The 16,531-nt window shown below is 43.9% G+C and overlaps 1 protein-coding gene across 11 annotated transcripts in view; it reads right to left on the bottom strand.

Moving 5' to 3' along the window:
* The window catches only part of LOC129811123 (ephrin type-B receptor 3-like), a 97,190-nt gene that overhangs the window by 18,654 nt on the left and 62,005 nt on the right, over window positions 1-16,531 (bottom strand). For 5 of the 11 annotated variants that reach the window (XM_055862328.1, XM_055862331.1, XM_055862323.1 and 2 more), the window contains exons 5-12: window positions 15,417-15,752; window positions 9,037-9,161; window positions 7,314-7,476; window positions 6,171-6,279; window positions 4,600-4,652; window positions 2,960-3,082; window positions 1,207-1,454; window positions 75-290 (exon numbers count right to left, since the gene is read on the bottom strand). In XM_055862328.1, coding sequence (XP_055718303.1) covers window positions 75-290; window positions 1,207-1,454; window positions 2,960-3,082; window positions 4,600-4,652; window positions 6,171-6,279; window positions 7,314-7,476; window positions 9,037-9,161; window positions 15,417-15,752 — 1,373 coding nt within the window. Of the gene's footprint in view, window positions 1-74; window positions 291-1,206; window positions 1,455-2,875; window positions 3,095-4,599; window positions 4,653-6,170; window positions 6,280-7,313; window positions 7,477-9,036; window positions 9,162-15,416; window positions 15,753-16,531 lie in introns of all 11 variants that reach the window. The other 6 variants (XM_055862327.1, XM_055862322.1, XM_055862324.1 and 3 more) reach the window with 2 other exon arrangements.

Below are 16,531 nucleotides of genomic sequence, written 5' to 3'. Positions count from 1 at the left end.
TACTTTTGGTCATGCAGTGTAAATGCCCACACACACATGCATACACACACTACCAAAGTGTCCTACACACTAACCAGTGAGCTGGTGTAGGTGGGATCCGTGGCGTCATCTTCGAGGAAGCGAGACAGGCCGAAGTCAGACACCTTACACACCAGGTTGCTGTTGACCAGGATGTTGCGTGCAGCCAGGTCCCGGTGGACGTAGTTCATATCAGACAGATACTTCATGCCCGCCGCGATGCCACGCAGCATCCCCACAAGCTGGATCACTGTGAACTGCCCGTCGTTGAGCTGGCAAAGACAGAGAGATAGAAAGAGAAAGATAAGCAACCATTATACTATAATCTACATTCAATAATTAGTTGAACTGTTTAACATACTCCCGTTCCTACCTTTTTGCCGCTCTCTCTCTTTTCCTACCAACTCTCTTTTGTTTTGTGTCTCCTGCTCTCTCACGGTTTTAATCTCTTTCACTCTTTTTCTTATTTCCCCCATATCTCTACCTGTCTCCCATCTAGCTCTCCTTCTGTTTCTCCCTTGTCTTCTGTTTCACCCCTTTCTCTCTACCCTCTTTCTCCTTCAATCCTTCCTTCCCTCCATCTCTCTCTCCCTCTATCTTCCGCTCTCTCGCTCTCCTTCTCAGTGTCAGACAATGTTTAATATGAGGGCGAGGCAGTGATTCATAGGCTAGTGAAACCTCTGTAAATGTCGGAGATTGCGAGAGGAGCGGCACATTTGTAAGATACTGACAACAGACGGGGGATAGGGCCTTTTCCACAGAGATAGAGAGAGGGTGTGGAATAAGAGGACATTATTAGGGAAGATTAGGAAGACATGGTTGGGTACTTTGGCAGATGATGAGATGATTACAGATACACATTTATGTGTTTTCAAGAGTATCAATTCTCTGGGTGCTTTTATATAGTGCATCTTCAAAGGATTTAGTACAGAGATTGACAGCAAGGTAGGCCTTTGTTATTATGAAAACATTTTTGGGGTTACAGTAGGTGATGGGTAATGTTAGCAAAATGTGAAATTATGTTTTTTTTTATAACCTTTGCCAAACCCTGAGCTCAATGTTTCAAATAATTTGCTAATTCTAAACATATCCCTGTGTGTGTGTGTGTGCACCCACCAAATTATTATTATTATTTAGTATTGTGTGTGTTTGCACCCTTGTGTGTGTATGTTCCACAGGTTCTCTTACCCTCAAGAAAGAGTCCAGCGCCCCGTTCTCCATAAACTCTGTGACGATCATGACTGGCCGGCTTTTGGTGACCACGCCCTCCAGTCGAATGATGTTGGGGTGGTCAAACTGTCCCATGATGCTTGCTTCACTTAGGAAGTCCCGCCTCTGCCGGTCAGTGTAGCCCACCTTAAGTGTCTTGATAGCCACAATGATCTCACGTCGGCCGGGTAGCTTGCAACGCCCACGACACACCTCCCCAAACTCTCCTGTGAGAGCGAGGAATGGGAGACAGCAAGAGAGAGAGAATAGAGAGAGAGACGGAGGGGGGAAGAGAGGAGGTATCGAAAAAGTGGAGGAGAGTGGGGGAGAGAGGGGAGAGGGACAGTTTACTGGTTAGAACCAAGGACCCAGGGAAGGGAAGCAGGAGACTGCGAGAGAGAGGGGCTCGGGCAGTGTAAGGTGGCTAGGAGTGGCAGAGAAAAGGAGGGATGAAAGGTGAGAGTGAGGGACGGACGAGGGAGAACTAAAAACGTAGGGAAGAGTGGGTTAGCGTGGGTAGTTTGGGGGTGGGGGTAAAGCTTGATAAGAGAGTGGGGAGGTGGGAGGCTAGAGATATAGGTGGGGGTAGAGGGGTGGTTGGGGAGATTAGGATTCAGAGGAGTCAGGGGCAGGGGCGGAAGAAGAGGCTGGAGGCGAGAGAAGCTTGGGGGTCGTGGAGGCTTTGCATTTAGGTCCTAACACGCCAAGCGGGTGCGAGAGTGTGTGAGAGAGACAGAAACAAGGGAAGTGAGGGAAAGGGGGAGGGTAAAGGGGAGGGGCAACAGGGTTTGAGGATTTTCCCTAAAGGCGAAGGCTGGGAAGCGACGGGTTCAAGTAGCAGCAGTAGATGTTACCGTGGTAGTGGTAGCAGAAGCAGTAGTAGAGCAGAGGGGGCTCAGCTGCAGGCGACATACACCTCAAAATCCAAATTCCCATCACCACAAGTCTTCATTCGGCTCAGATACAAGGCTAACTCTGAGTCGACAACAGTCCTGCAGCTTTTTAGCAAAAGTATTACTAATATTTCTAAATATCAAGATTTTAACTCTAACTAGTACATCAAAAAGGGGCAGAGGGGTGGAGCAAGGGTGTAAACAGGAAGAAGTAAACAGGAAGGATGCCCACAATAAGTGATGAGGTCAAGGGAGTGGCCCCCTTTTAGAGTGGCCCTCAAGACCCTTAAAGAGGGGGATGGAGTTTTGAGATGAATGATCCTGGCCCTGGAAGGCTGCTGTTCTAGCTTCTTGAATAGCCAATCAACTCTCCTAGATGATGTTTCAGTCAGTTAGATTCAAGTAGGGGAGCTAATCAATTGAAGTGATTGATTAATGACAGTTGAACAAACAAAATAATGTCCTACTGCAGAGCACCTCTCTGGGACCAGGAAGGTGCACTTCTTAGAGGTTAAAGGTTTAATAAAACAAAGAGACAAAAAGTGGGGAAAGGAGGTAGCAATCATTAAAGGCACTTAGGTCCCAACCTAAGGGGGAGCTACAGTTGTGAGAGAAGCGAATTAGAGGACGCAACATTTTTTGCAAAGATGTAAGTGCATATTTGTGATTAGGGGGGCTGCTAGTGCTGGGGGGATGGGGGGGGAGCACGAGGGGAGGCGGGGCGATGGTTGTGACGATGAATTGAGTGAAAGTACCGCTTGGCGTGAAGTCCTCTAACGGTATGGCCTGGAGGTGACTAGCATTCTTCCCCCTGTAGCTCAGGAGCTTTTGTTGGTTACCTGCGCCAATGACTTCCTCGATCTTCACGCAGGAGATGTCGATCTCCTTGGCAAACTCGCGGATGGCCTCATTGGGGTCCTCGTAGGTGAAGGGGTCAATATAGACCTTCATTCCAGGTGTGACTATAGGGGATTCAATAGCGGAAATAATCACATGAATCAAGGCAGTCAAGCAGAAATTGCCATTCAAAATGATATGTACAGCATTGATTGTTAATCAATTAAATGCATGAAGGTGGCCTACGTGTTGTAATGATAGCTTAGCTTCTAATAATAACGGGTGCATTAACATATGATTTTACAGTCGAGGAATAACACCAATGAGATCCATAACCACTACACTCTCAGAAAAATGGGCTCCAAAAGGGTTCTTCTGCTGTCCCCGGAGGAGAACCCTTTTTGGTTCCAGGTAGAACCCTTTTTTGGTTTCAGGTAGAACCCTTTTGAGATCCATGTAGAGTCCTCTGTGGAAAGGGTTCTACATGGAACCCAGAAGGTTGCTTCAAAGGGTTCTTCCATCGCCTCAGTAGTTATTAAATAGAACGCTGCGGCCCGCCCGCCCGTGGGGAAAACAACCCTTGGTTGTCTTGGTTACCCAATTGACTCAAAGCAAAAACGTCACCTTTATAAAACACAATTTTTTTGTTGTCTGCTTGTTTTCCTCATTTACAAAATTACATTTAAGAAAGTACAACATGTCTAAAAGATTACTTTTGAACATTTCCTGCTTCCAAGCGTTCTCACTAATATTGTAGGGCTTCCCTCATGCCCCTTTCATGACGGCGCTAAAGTTAGCTACATGAGTGAGTGCTAGCTAGCTACCAATCAGAACATTAAGCTAGCCAAGACCAACAACACAAAACAACAGAATTTATAGCTACAAGTAGTGATTGGAGTTACAAACGGACTATACTAAATTAGTTAAATCTCTTTCCTGTGAATGTTTTCCACAGACAGCTACATGTAGCCTACTTGGACATTATGTCCCCACAATTTCCCACACCGAATAGATTGAAGCCACAGGGCTCTTCTCGCAGGCTTTATTTCCCTTTTTGTGAGCATTGTGAACCGTAGGTCGGGATTTTTGACCTGGTTACTTTGAACAACACAGAATTATTTCTGTATAACAAAAAATCTGTGATGAAATTGGCTTTTTTACAATGGGGGTCAATAGGAAAGAATGTTTGTTTTCCCCAATTTGTGGGCGTAGTCGAGGGGAATTTCTTCTTATGACACCAAGCTTTATCTTGGCCAGATTGCAGTTGTAAATGAGAACTTGTTCTCAACTGGCCTACCTGGTTAAATAAAGGTGAAATGAAAAAAAATTCAAAACATGAATACCGACTCAGAGTATGGGTACAGCCGGTTAGGTTCTAGATAGCACCTTTTTTTCCCAAGAGTGTACCAATGCTGCCTATATAATCTATGCCTGTTAAATGACATAAACCATCTTTTGACACAATATGTGGATATAGGATTCTTGTGATATAACGGCTTTTGACATGTAGTGTTTGGGTATACTGTTGGATGTAACTAAGAACTAAGTCTAGCTCAGAGGGTTAGAATAGAATATGGATCATGTGGACAGAATATGGATCATGTGGATTGCTTATAATGGAGGACAGGCAGTAGAGACTTACTGTACTGCTGCAGTTTCTCTGTGTACTCTGACTCGGAGCCATTCCTCTGCTTCCTGTGGGGCAGACCAGAGTAAAAACACAAAGTCAGACAACTACCGTATGGTGCAACACTCAAAGGAGCAGGAATGAGTGGAGATGACTTTGGCACAGCCGTGTCATTAGAAATAGAGAATACCACCGTATTGCTGCTCACTACGATATCTTTATATTTGAAACTAAGAAATAGAGAATTTCAGGTAAAACTACAAAATAAGATAATATATTGGACAGGAAAAGTAGGACTCTGTTTGTATGTCTGAATAGGCAGCTGAGAGAAAACATAATGGCCCAACTCGAGAAGTGAAGGACAAAGCCTCATCCAATGGCAGCCTCAGCTGTCTCCCTCAACACCCAGCTTAACACTCCCTCCTGCACGCTGGTTCAGACTAATACACTGTTCACTCCCAATCCCCCCTTTATTTATTCTGTTCATTCTCCTCTTTCTCTTATTTCTTCAGTATCAGTCCATTAATGCAGGGGAGATGGCTATGACAGGGCGAAGGGGGTGGGGTTGTTGAAATTACATGTTAATGTGGTTCCTTTGTTGTCTAACCAGTAACCGGGGCAATAATACCCGCCGGTGATTTGCATCTCATTTCCAATTCAAATGCAGCTACGGAATATGCCAAGGAGCCTCTGAGTTTTCCTTCTTTTTTTTTCTTCTCTCGTGGCAGATGCTAGCGAGCTAAGCTAAGACAAAGAAAGAGACTATTCAGTCTGACAGGGCCTGGGCCTGTCAGAACGGGCGGCTCACAGTGAACCATGCCACTGCCGCCGCGCCAACCGTGCGCGCCAACCAGTCGCCAAAAGGGAGGGTGTCAAACTTGTATGCTTCGCCAACCTGCAGACTCCCAGTGACAGATGAGTAGTACTATGTACAGTAGAGTTGAAAGACCACGGCCAGGCTTTTACAAGAACTGAATGGATATTAAAGTTAAATGGACTAATATCCTACAAGTGAATAGGAATCAATAGGGATTGGCCATGTCAAGGTTTTTGGGACGGGCAGCTTCCGAATGCATAAACCTGGGAACTCGATGACAAGGCCATGAGTGCAGGCCTATTAGCTTCTAGCAGCTGAAGCTCATGCTCTGTCCGGTGGGCTAGCCTAGCGAGGGATTGGGAGGGAAATCTCTATGGACTGTCCACTGGATAGAGCTAATCTCCTACTCGCAAAAACTCTTAGGTGGCAGCCAGTGCAGAGTGTCCCTGTCTTTCTTTTGTGTGTTTTAAGGACGTAAACACCATCAAACGTTGACATTTCCATTTCGTTTTTGTGTGTGGGTGTTTCAATCTGTAAATCAAATATGCCAGGAATGACCATAAATATGCGGTTTTCTCACTTGCTAACATTGCTATGCTAACATTGTTTCATCCACAAACTGAAGTACGGCTTGTAAGCCAGTATTGTATGAGCTTGGTCAACTGCTTTTGATAATGAACGTGGCTTCAATGTTGGACGTAGACACTTTTTCAACGTTGTCTAAACGACAATGTGTTCACTGGGTAGTATTGACTATGATTATTCTCACCTGAGGCAAACAATGGCAATGACGACGACAGCGATAATGAAGACTAGACTTGCGGTGGCAGAACCCACAATAAGGGGCAGCTGCTCCTGAAGAGACTTCTCGGGGTCACCTAGAGGTCAAGAGGTTAGAGGTCAGGGTTACCCAAAGGTACCTGTCACCACTAGCACATAAATACATACACACTACGCCCACACGGCCCTCACACCCTCAGACTAGGCGAACTCCCGACATCACTTTGTCCTTGTGATGTATGCGTGCATCTCCCACCTGTATAGAATGATTATTATTACATTTTTGTAGGGGTTGATACATTTTGCCTAAGGGAAAATCAAGTCTGAAATTTCAAAGTGGAAATTACAAACTAGAGAAGCCTTTTTAAACCTCAAATAAAATACAATTAAAAAATGTCCTGCATTGCAGGAACGCTCTCCTGCAACAGGGTGATGAAATGAAGATCCTACATCTGTACGGGCTTTCAACTCCTACACTTCGGCTACTCCAAGAAACCACTCCTACACTTACTTCTAGAAACCACATGCTTATGTAAAGACAGGCATGCCCTTGTGTTCACCACTCTGCATCAGAGAAAATGGGAAGGATATTGGCAGTTTGTCAGTTTCAACCTTTCGATTCACGATACAGTACTCTAGCCTAACTGGCTCCATTATAAATTGGAATGAAAGTCAAATAATGGGAAACATCGTCATAAATGATTCGGCAGACAGGCACCAAAGGTTTATTATTTAATTGATAAGCCTAAAGAAGTAATAACCTTTTGTAAGGCTTTTGAGCCTCTACATATTTATAAGCAGGGGCACAGGGTAAGGAAGTGGAGGTAGGCAGCAAGTGATGTAATATGGTCAGTTAGCCGACACGTTAATCCAAAGCGATTTACAAAGAACACTTATACAACAGGCTATATGTGGCCTTCGCACGAAGCAAACCCACAACCTAGTGTTGCAAGCACCGAGCTGCTACCAAGTCGTGAGTCATCATTGCAACCATAAGAGATGTGTACCTGTTTTATAGCGTGTGAGAAATTCAGTTATATTCTGATGCCAATGGTGTCCCTGTTTGTGTCTTAGACTGTTGACAAACCCCAATTTCCGCTCATGGGGAGAAAAAAAGTGAATAAATTCATACTTTTTAGGTTGGTGCTGAAGTCAGCGGGGCTGCTATAGCGGCCGTACCCAGCCACTGTGCGGGCCCGGACCTGGACCACGTAGGGCGTGCCCGTCTTGAGCCCCTCGATGCGGGCAGAGCTCCTTTGGGCTGTCATGGTGTGGGCGATGGCCTCACCCTGGTCCTGCCAAACCAAACGCACAGAGAATGGTTAAGAAATGCTTCAAAAATGTACTAAACAAACATCCCCTCAATGATATCATCCATATTCATCGCCTTCCCTCCACCCGCTTTGTGGCACATGCCGTGTCCAACAAATCTCACCGTACAGATGGCGAGAGGCAGCGCGAGGCAAGAATAGCTGGAGAGCTTTAATTCGGTGGGTACAACACCACAACAAACATAGAGAGAGACACTAACCAGGTTTCCATCCAACCTTGTTTTACCGATCACTGTACTTGTACACAGCCAAACTGTAAATAGCACACCCGACTACCTCATCCCCATATTATTACTTACCCTCTTGCTCTTTTGCACCCCAGTATCTCTACTTGCACATCATCATCTGCACATCTATCACTCCAGTGTTAATGCTAAATTGTAATTATTTTCGCCTCTATGGCCTATTTATTGCCTACCTCTCTACTCTTCTACATTTGCACACACTGTACATAGATTCTATTTTTATTTTCTTTTGTGTTATTGACTCTACGTTTGTTTATGTGTAACTCTGTGTTGCTGTTTTTGTCGCACTGCTATGCTTTATCTTGGCCAGATCAGTAGTAAATGAGAACTTGTTCTCAACTGGCCTACCTGGTTAAATAAAGGTGAAATAAATGTTTTTATTAATTATGCAAGTAAAAGTCCATGTCAAATAAAACCTATCACGTCAGGCCTGATGGAAACAGCAAATCTGTCGGTTAATTTTCCATTTGTAAACTTTAATAACGGGATATGGTGTGTGGTCTTCCCACTATGACTCGGGAAAGCATGCAGTTACTGTATATACAAATAAGTTATGATGAACTTCCACAGGGTGGTGAAAGTGCACGTTAATGAGCTTGATGCTACTTTTCCAATAAATATAGAGGGTCATATTTTGGTGACAAGATGATCGATGCTTGGCTGCAGTTTGACAACTAAAAATGATATCGCTTTCATCAATAATAATCTCATGAAGTACAGTAGGTAGCCTACCCGCACTGTATCTGCGAGCTGTTGGGCAGAGCGCACGTGCCAAGACCGGAGTGGGCACATTAACTATATAATGCAACATTTATTTTGACAAAATTTGATTAAAAAAATGAAAATAACACATAAAAATGAAAATAACTATTTTGTATTAATTACATGGGAATGTAACCGCAAAAGCATGTTTTACGTCCACTACGTCATCACGCACAACCTTTTATCATCAACAAGTCAATTTGATAGAAACAGAACTCTAGTAGCAAAATATTGTTTTTAGAAAGATTTTAGAATATTTGCTTGGGGGGGTAAACAGAAAAGAAAAGGAGGAGGAATTGTGAGGGGAAGAAGGAATAAAGGCAGGAAGGAAGGATCAACTGAACGCCCAGCGGACAGAGGGACGGGATTAAGACTTTGTCACAAGTGTTGTTGTCATTGTTGTGGTGTTGAATCATTTCCTACGGGGCAATATTATTACAGCATGCAACAGAGGCAGAAATAAGACTTGTGAAATAGGATGTGGAATTAAGAAGCGTTCATTTACAATGTTGCTTACCTTCTCATGGTACTTAATCTCATAATCCAGAATGATTCCATTGGGTTTTTCAGGGGGCAGCCAGGAAAGACTCATGGTGCTCGCTGTGGCCCCCATCAGGTGAACTGTAGGTACTGCAGATGGAGCTGTAAGAGAGGGGTAGAGGGAAGGAAATATGCACTGTAATTCGGTATTGTGTGTTTTCTGAGTTTCACACCCTTTGTATATCTACACAAGCCTAAGCATATTGATGCTTTGCAGGGCTTTGTGATGTGCTGTGCTTGCGATACTTGGTACGCTATGCAACCAGCCACTCTCTCTCCCTATAGCTCTGCTGTTCCTTTTCCAGACAAGGGATCTGTGATTCTTTCTCAGCAACGAGCAAGTCAATCAACAAAATGGTGGCGCTTAGTATTTGTAAGATCCAATACACACCCTGTGCGGCACACACACACGCACGTGCACACACGCACAAACGCACACACTCACACATACATGACCTCACCCACATCAGGTTCATTTCTCAACCCACTCTTTTATTTGTGACCTGTGTATGACTACACAAACAGCAGTCTGTCTCTCTCCCTCTTCCTTTCTCTCCAGGCATGTTTTGTTTCTGAGTCACTCCTATGTACTCTCCCCTGATCCATCCTCACCTCCCTAGTTCCTACCCTATCATTCGCTTTTATTTAACATCCATTGTCACTTCAGTCCTTCTTTAGTTCGCTCAAAAAAGGTCCCCCCTCTTTCTTAATGATTCTCTTCCCCAGTTTCATCTGTCTCTTTTACTCCTAGTATTCTCCTCTCCCACCCCCCTTCTCCCTCTCTCCGCCAATACTCTTTGTTAAACAGTTTCTAATCCCCAAGTCCGGTACTTTGAACCTTTGTTTCTCCGCCTTGTCATTGTCACCACCACCACCCTAGACCTCCCTCTCTCTCACTGTCTCCCCTCTTTCTCTCTTTTTTCCCTAACCCAAAACTCCATCCCTATGTAGTAGCCTACCACCAGCCACCCATTCCTCCCTGAAAATCTCAAACATCTCCCCATAGACAATCCTCCCTGGGCAAACTCCCCAGGTCACTGGGAGCCTCCTCCTGGCCGAGACACTGGGGAGTAACCAGTAACCATGGCGGGCCTCACACGGCTTATCGCCTCTATTTATTTTTGGTCTTAAAAGGTGAATGCGGAGAGCGGCGAGAATGGTAGGGAATCTAAGGATAATCTGATCGGGGTGGTGCCTCTCCTTCCCCCTGCTGCTCCCCCCTGACCTACACTCCTCCTGGGGGGTGAATAGTGTGGGACGGGGGTCCCTGTTACCATGGGCGCTTGACTTAGTGTGAAAGTGGGGGTGCAAAAGCTTGGAGGGGAGAGGGTGGAAGGAGGGGATCAGAATATTTTTTGGATACATTTTCCTGCAATTCTATACTGTTTCTTAATATGTGGAATACATATTATTTGACAGAACACAACAATTTAAACACATCAATTATATTGAAAAAGTGTTTTAATGACTCGTTTACTAATCTACCCGCTTCCCTGAAAATCCCACCTCCAATAATTCATTGACTGGTCTGAAACCCTCCCAACCATGTGACTCACAAACATCCTGCTCCTTCCCCACCCACAGTGATTGATTGACAAGCCAAACTGTGTGGCCAGGATAACGCATGACAATGAGGAAATGAAATCGAAAATGGGAGGAATAATATTGTTTCACCCAATAAGGATTTGAATTTGAATGTTGTAATTAAGAAAAAGCATTGCTAAATTGTTAAGTTTTCATTACCTTTTTGTCAGAAATAACGTGATCACAATAATGTAGTACAATAAAAAACGTGAACTTTGATTTATCTTTTAAATGTAAAAAAAATATTTTCTCAATATGGCAATTATCTGGTAGGGTATTGAACGAGAACTATCAACTTGAAAATGCAAACTGGAGTACATACAAAAAAAATGGAGTTAATCATATGCAGCCTGCATATGTTGTTATTGTGTAGTCCTAATTTGACTAATAGAAACAAAGAAAAGCACTACATACATAATCGAATCACGTTTTGGTTCTTAAAACAACATATCCTACACAAATCCTACTGTACCCTACCTGGAGAATCTTGCATTTTTAAGATGAGAGAAAATAAGCGTGTTTTTACATTTCAACAAATCTGTAGCCTGCAATTACAAGACTACTGTCAATCATTTTCTAATTGTCATTCTGTTTATTAGTGGCCATTTCAACAACATACCACAGTGAGTAGGCTACATATTTGACAACAAATTGTGAAGAAACACAATTATCTTAAAAATGATGAGAAATAACAAAAGTGTTGTCTCAGCAAGCACAATAATGTTCCAATTTTCCTCAGACCTGAACTTTTTTTGGCGCCGTCGTTTGATGCGCCGTCACCATGAAAATGTTTAAGAGCAACTGAAGGCAATACACAGCTTCTCTCATAAGAAATGGCCTACGTGGCATCAATATGAGTCAGAAACATTTAGTCTAGCGTCCAAATTGACTACAAAGTGTAAACAGGTCAAATGTTGGTCATTAAAGTTAGTCTCGTCCAAAACGGAGTTTTGTAAGTGAGTTAGTTGCGACGTACTTGAGGGTTTTGGTATGGATTACTTACATGCCCACTTTTGCCAAATATACCAATTTCCCAGAGACAACACATTGTGGTCCGCCCCCAGCTGCCATGTGGAGTTTTTGGACAATGTTGTCAAGTGTGCATCTGAGTGCAACACATGCACATTACATTTCCGCTCAGCAAATAGGAGTGAAAATGGGCTTCCATAAAGATGGTGCCAACTTCCAATGCATTTCAACAATATTGCCAGATGTTCATTATTATATTGGTACTAGCTAGCTATCTACTTTTCATTATACAACATTATTTGATAATGCTAGCAAGCCAGGCTAGCTATGATACCACAGATGAACGGGGAATGATACTGTAGCTAAGTAAACACAAGACGCTAATGTGTCATGTGATGCAGCATGTCAGAGGAAGATGAGCAAATCTCATATTAGCTAGCTACCTTGTTAGCAACAGCTAATTGTAGCACATTTGCATTTAGTGTCAATACAGGGCAGGCATTGGATACTAGCTAATCATACGATGTAGCAGACATGTTTTCAAACTTTCTTTCAATAAGGGTTGGCAGACACTAGCTAGCCAACTCATTTATTAAACTCGGACAGATATTGATAACTAACCCGGATTTGCAAGTTAGCTAGCATTCGGGGGTGTCTGCCACAACATGCCTGTTCTCATAAAAGGTTATTGTGTATTTTCTAGGGCAAAAATAAGTGAAGGATGGTACTTGTGGCTTTGGCTCTGGTAGAAAATAGCACACAGCTGGTTGCATAGAAACGGCATCAGCACTGGCCTGAATCTATTCTGTACTTACAGTCCCTCTATTAGCATATAAATTACTTCCAAACTAGAGAAAGTAATTTTTCTCACTATATGTTTATCGAGTGACAATATTTTATTTCATTCACAGGCTACAACCTGGTGGATTTGTTGTTCAGCAGCATCGTGGGAAACCTCCTGCCATATCAGGAGCTGTTACAGAAGTCTGAGGCAGTGGCCAGACACCAGTCCAGGTTCAGAGTAATGGAGGACACCTGGAATTCACCTAACCACCATTGATAATGTAATCAATGCTGTGTGTATATGTGTGTCTTGTATGTTGTAAGAAGGTGACCCTTTCCAATGTGCCAATGGATTACTCCTGGGCCAGAGTGAGAAATGACAACCATGCTAGCATGTGTCCCTTGTGAATCAGGATCTCTGATTGGCTATGTTCAACCGTATATCTAATGTTGTCTTCCATGACTGTATGGTGACAGTCTTTCTCTCCCTCCCTCTGTGATATTGGAGCAGAGTCGGATATAGGAGCCAAAGTCAGGCTCCTTCATGACCAGTATCTGTGATGAGAGGGGCCTGGAGCTAATCTGCGCTGCCATGCCCATCAGGCTTTGACAAACACCACAGAAGGGACAAAAGGTGATTACTTATAAGACAGTACATGACAAGTGTTTAGTAATATCACCCTTTCAATACATGTGTCACTCATCAAGGACCGAAGAGATGCTTTTGAAATAGAGTACTCTGACTGAAAGACTGGTCGATACTGATGTCTGAATTGGGAGAGACCTTGCACTCAGGATTAAAACGATACAAGACGCATCTATAACTTTTTATGATATGTTTTTGTTTTCATTTAATCGAATGTTACTATCAATAGTGGGGGACCCTGTGTATTCTTCAAACGTCAAGGAACTCCTGTCTTATACGGGACACCCCACAGGAAGGTATAATATTTGCACCTTGTTATATTAGCAGGACACCGCTTCTACAGTATTATGTGAAGTATGGTTTATTCTACACGGAACTGTTACACTTGAAAGTCATTAAAACACTTTTATTTAGAATAGCTACATAACTTCAGCAATTGCACTCTCCTCATATTACTCTGTAGGCTACTGACTGATGCAAAGCTTCTTCCTGGTCAGTAGCCTTCAGAGTGGTATGAGAAGAGTGTATCACATCTGCCTGTAGTTATTGAACTCTGCAGGCTGGCCCGTGGGTTGAGGCAAACTCAGTCATATCCAGGATGGAGTGTCATGCACGCCATCCTTCCTGCCACTTGCTTTTACATGTCCATAACCTGTAATACATTACACCGATGGAAGGGACTTCATGACCCACTGGAGACTTGAAGACAGAACCTCACCCAGAGAGCTGTGCATGTCAGTGTGTGGTTAGACAACCAAATCCTTAAATTTGGCCAGATACACACATAAAATGCCATTCTAGTTCTGGTTAGACAGCAAATGTTGTACTCTACACACAACTTATTTGCATTTTCTAGGAAAGTGTAGTCATGCTGTCTTTATGAGAACATCAATATGACATTTACAGCATAAACTGTGTTGTCCGCTGTACCAAAACCGTGTCGTGCGGGAGCGAGGCAAATCTTTTGAGAAGTCAAAACCACTCATCTTGAGGTGACGGGGGGAGGGGTGCAAAATGCAATCTGTCAATTATTATATCATATATAATATGGACATATCTATTTCAATACAGACTAGCTCAAAACAATACTAATCATTGAAAATGAGAAATCACACGTTTGCACCCCTGTTTTGAGAGTCGGGTCGGCAGCTGCTCCGTTTGCTCCAGTGCTCTGGCGTCTATGCCTGTCACCCGTGTGGCACCCGGTGCCCGACCCTTGCGCAACAATGGGGGACTACGGAATCCCCACCGGAGCCCCAGGCACAAACAGTGGGCCATTCCTTTCGTGAGGCTTTCAGGAAGAACAGAAGGGAGATGAGGGACACATGGCTGCGGACGGGGATAATCCCAGGGTCTGTCTGAGCCTGTCTAAAGAGCAGACTCTACATAGAGACCCATACACAAACCCCAGCGATATATCAGAGACTTATACACAACCCCTGGCTATTGGCCTACACCAGGGAAAACTCCACACAGGAACCAACACACAACCCCAACTACAGGCAGATTGAGCAAACTCTACATAGAAACGCAAAAGCCCCAGCTAAAAGGCCTGCAGCAAGGGAAACTCAAATCAAAGACCAACAAAGAAACCCCAGCTATAGGCCTACATAAGGGTAAACTCAACACAGAGACCCAGACACAAACCCAGGCTATATAGGCATACAGCAGGGAAAACTACACAACAGGAAATAATACACAATACAGATATCCACACACAAGCTCCATACAGCAAACCAACGGCAGATTGAATCGGGCTTGGTGGTGCAGATTACTCTGGTGGCCTAGTTACTGAAGATGCTGTGGGTTGACAGTGGGTTGATCGTTGTGGGCAGAACAGTGTCGGTTCAATGCCTAGCCATACAAGCAGCACTGCCTCGCTATTGCTATTTGTGGTGGTGTGTGCCGAGTGCTGTGGGCGTGTGAAATTGTCCTTCTGTAAATCTCATTGAAATGTTTTTCTTCTCAATCCTCACTTAACATACATATATTGTATGTAACCCACACCTACATGCAGAGGAAATGTATCTGAACAAATGTCTGCTTTTACCTGCCTTGCTGATGTAAATCACTATCTATTTTTCCTTGAAGCAACCATCATCTATTCTCGAAAAAATGCTTCACCCTATCGTAAACATCACCGATTGTAGCACACTGCCATTGTGCCCTTGAGCAAGGCACTTCACATCGCTAACCTACTTCAAAACCCTGTTCTGCAGCTGACCATGTTTTGCTTCCATTCATTCTCAATCTGTACATGTGTCTTTATCTTCTAGGTTAGGAACAACACAAGACACTCAAAAGACAACTGTCCGTTTCACAATGGAACAATGCAGTTATATTTGATCTTATAGACTAGCCACGGTTTTACCTACCAGCCTGGTTGGTGGTAATGTTGACGGCAGAGAACTGCGGCGTGTACGGGCTCTTAATCGACACGCCGTTGACGGCCTGGATCTCAAAGCTGTACTGGGTGTGTGCCTGCAGGTTGCGGACCGCCACACGACGCTGCGTCAGGCCCAGGTGGCGCGGCGAGATGTCCACATTGTCGTCGCAGCGCGAGCACATGCCACGCTCAGGCAGGCACTTCTTGCAGATGATGTTGTAGAAGATGTCGCCTCGACCACCAGAGTCGCGCGGCTCGCTCCACTCCAGGACCAGGGAGGTCTCATTGACGTTGGAGATGACGCTGCGCGGCGGAGAGGGGATGGCTGTGGGGGTAGGAAAGAAGAAGGAAAAAAAGGTAGAAAACAGTGTCAATTCGTTTCAATTCAAATACGCTTTAATGGCATGCCAGAAGTATGGACAAAGCAACAATATTAAACAATTCAACAGGACATGAAATATATTTAGAACAGGGAGTAGAATCTAATAGATTCTATTTCAATAGGACTTGGTGGTAGTGGTAATGGATGCGGGTTAATTCTCTCTGTGTTTTGAGTGCTTAGAGAAAACTCAATATGGAATAAACAGACAGTGCAACTCTTTCTGTAAGGAGGAGAGCGTATAAGAGCGTGTGTGTTTGTGTGCGGGCACGTGCATTAGTGATGCACGGGTTGACTCATAGCCCGCAGTCCCCACGGTTATATCAGGGCGGGCGGGTTTTGGCTCATGAAATATTGTGTGGATAAAGGGTGGGTGGGTTGAATAAAGAGAAAACAATATCTTAAAAAATCCAGAAATTTATAATTATTGTGCAATTTATTGGCTACATTGAGGTTTTTCTTTCATTATTTTAGGCTATTTGGCATTAGTGTGTAAGCCTAACTTTAAGGGCCTAACTGTACACGAGCCAAATAGCATACAGGCCAAATGCTGTTGGGAACGGGCAGAAAAAATCTGATCCACAAAAAGGACAATGCCGGAGTTTAATTAAATAAGAGAGTTGAAAATATAAAGAAGGGAGGGCCAGAAAAGTAATGTTTGGGAAAGATTTGGTGAAGTGGTAAAAGAGGAAGATAGCAGTGCTAGCTATGTTATATGTGAAGAC

This window comes from Salvelinus fontinalis, chromosome 14 (assembly GCF_029448725.1).
Source record: "Salvelinus fontinalis isolate EN_2023a chromosome 14, ASM2944872v1, whole genome shotgun sequence".
NCBI classification, from domain to species: Eukaryota; Metazoa; Chordata; class Actinopteri; order Salmoniformes; family Salmonidae; genus Salvelinus; species Salvelinus fontinalis.
The sequence above is the reverse complement of the archived record's forward strand: the minus strand, read 5'-3'. Positions and strand labels throughout refer to the sequence as shown.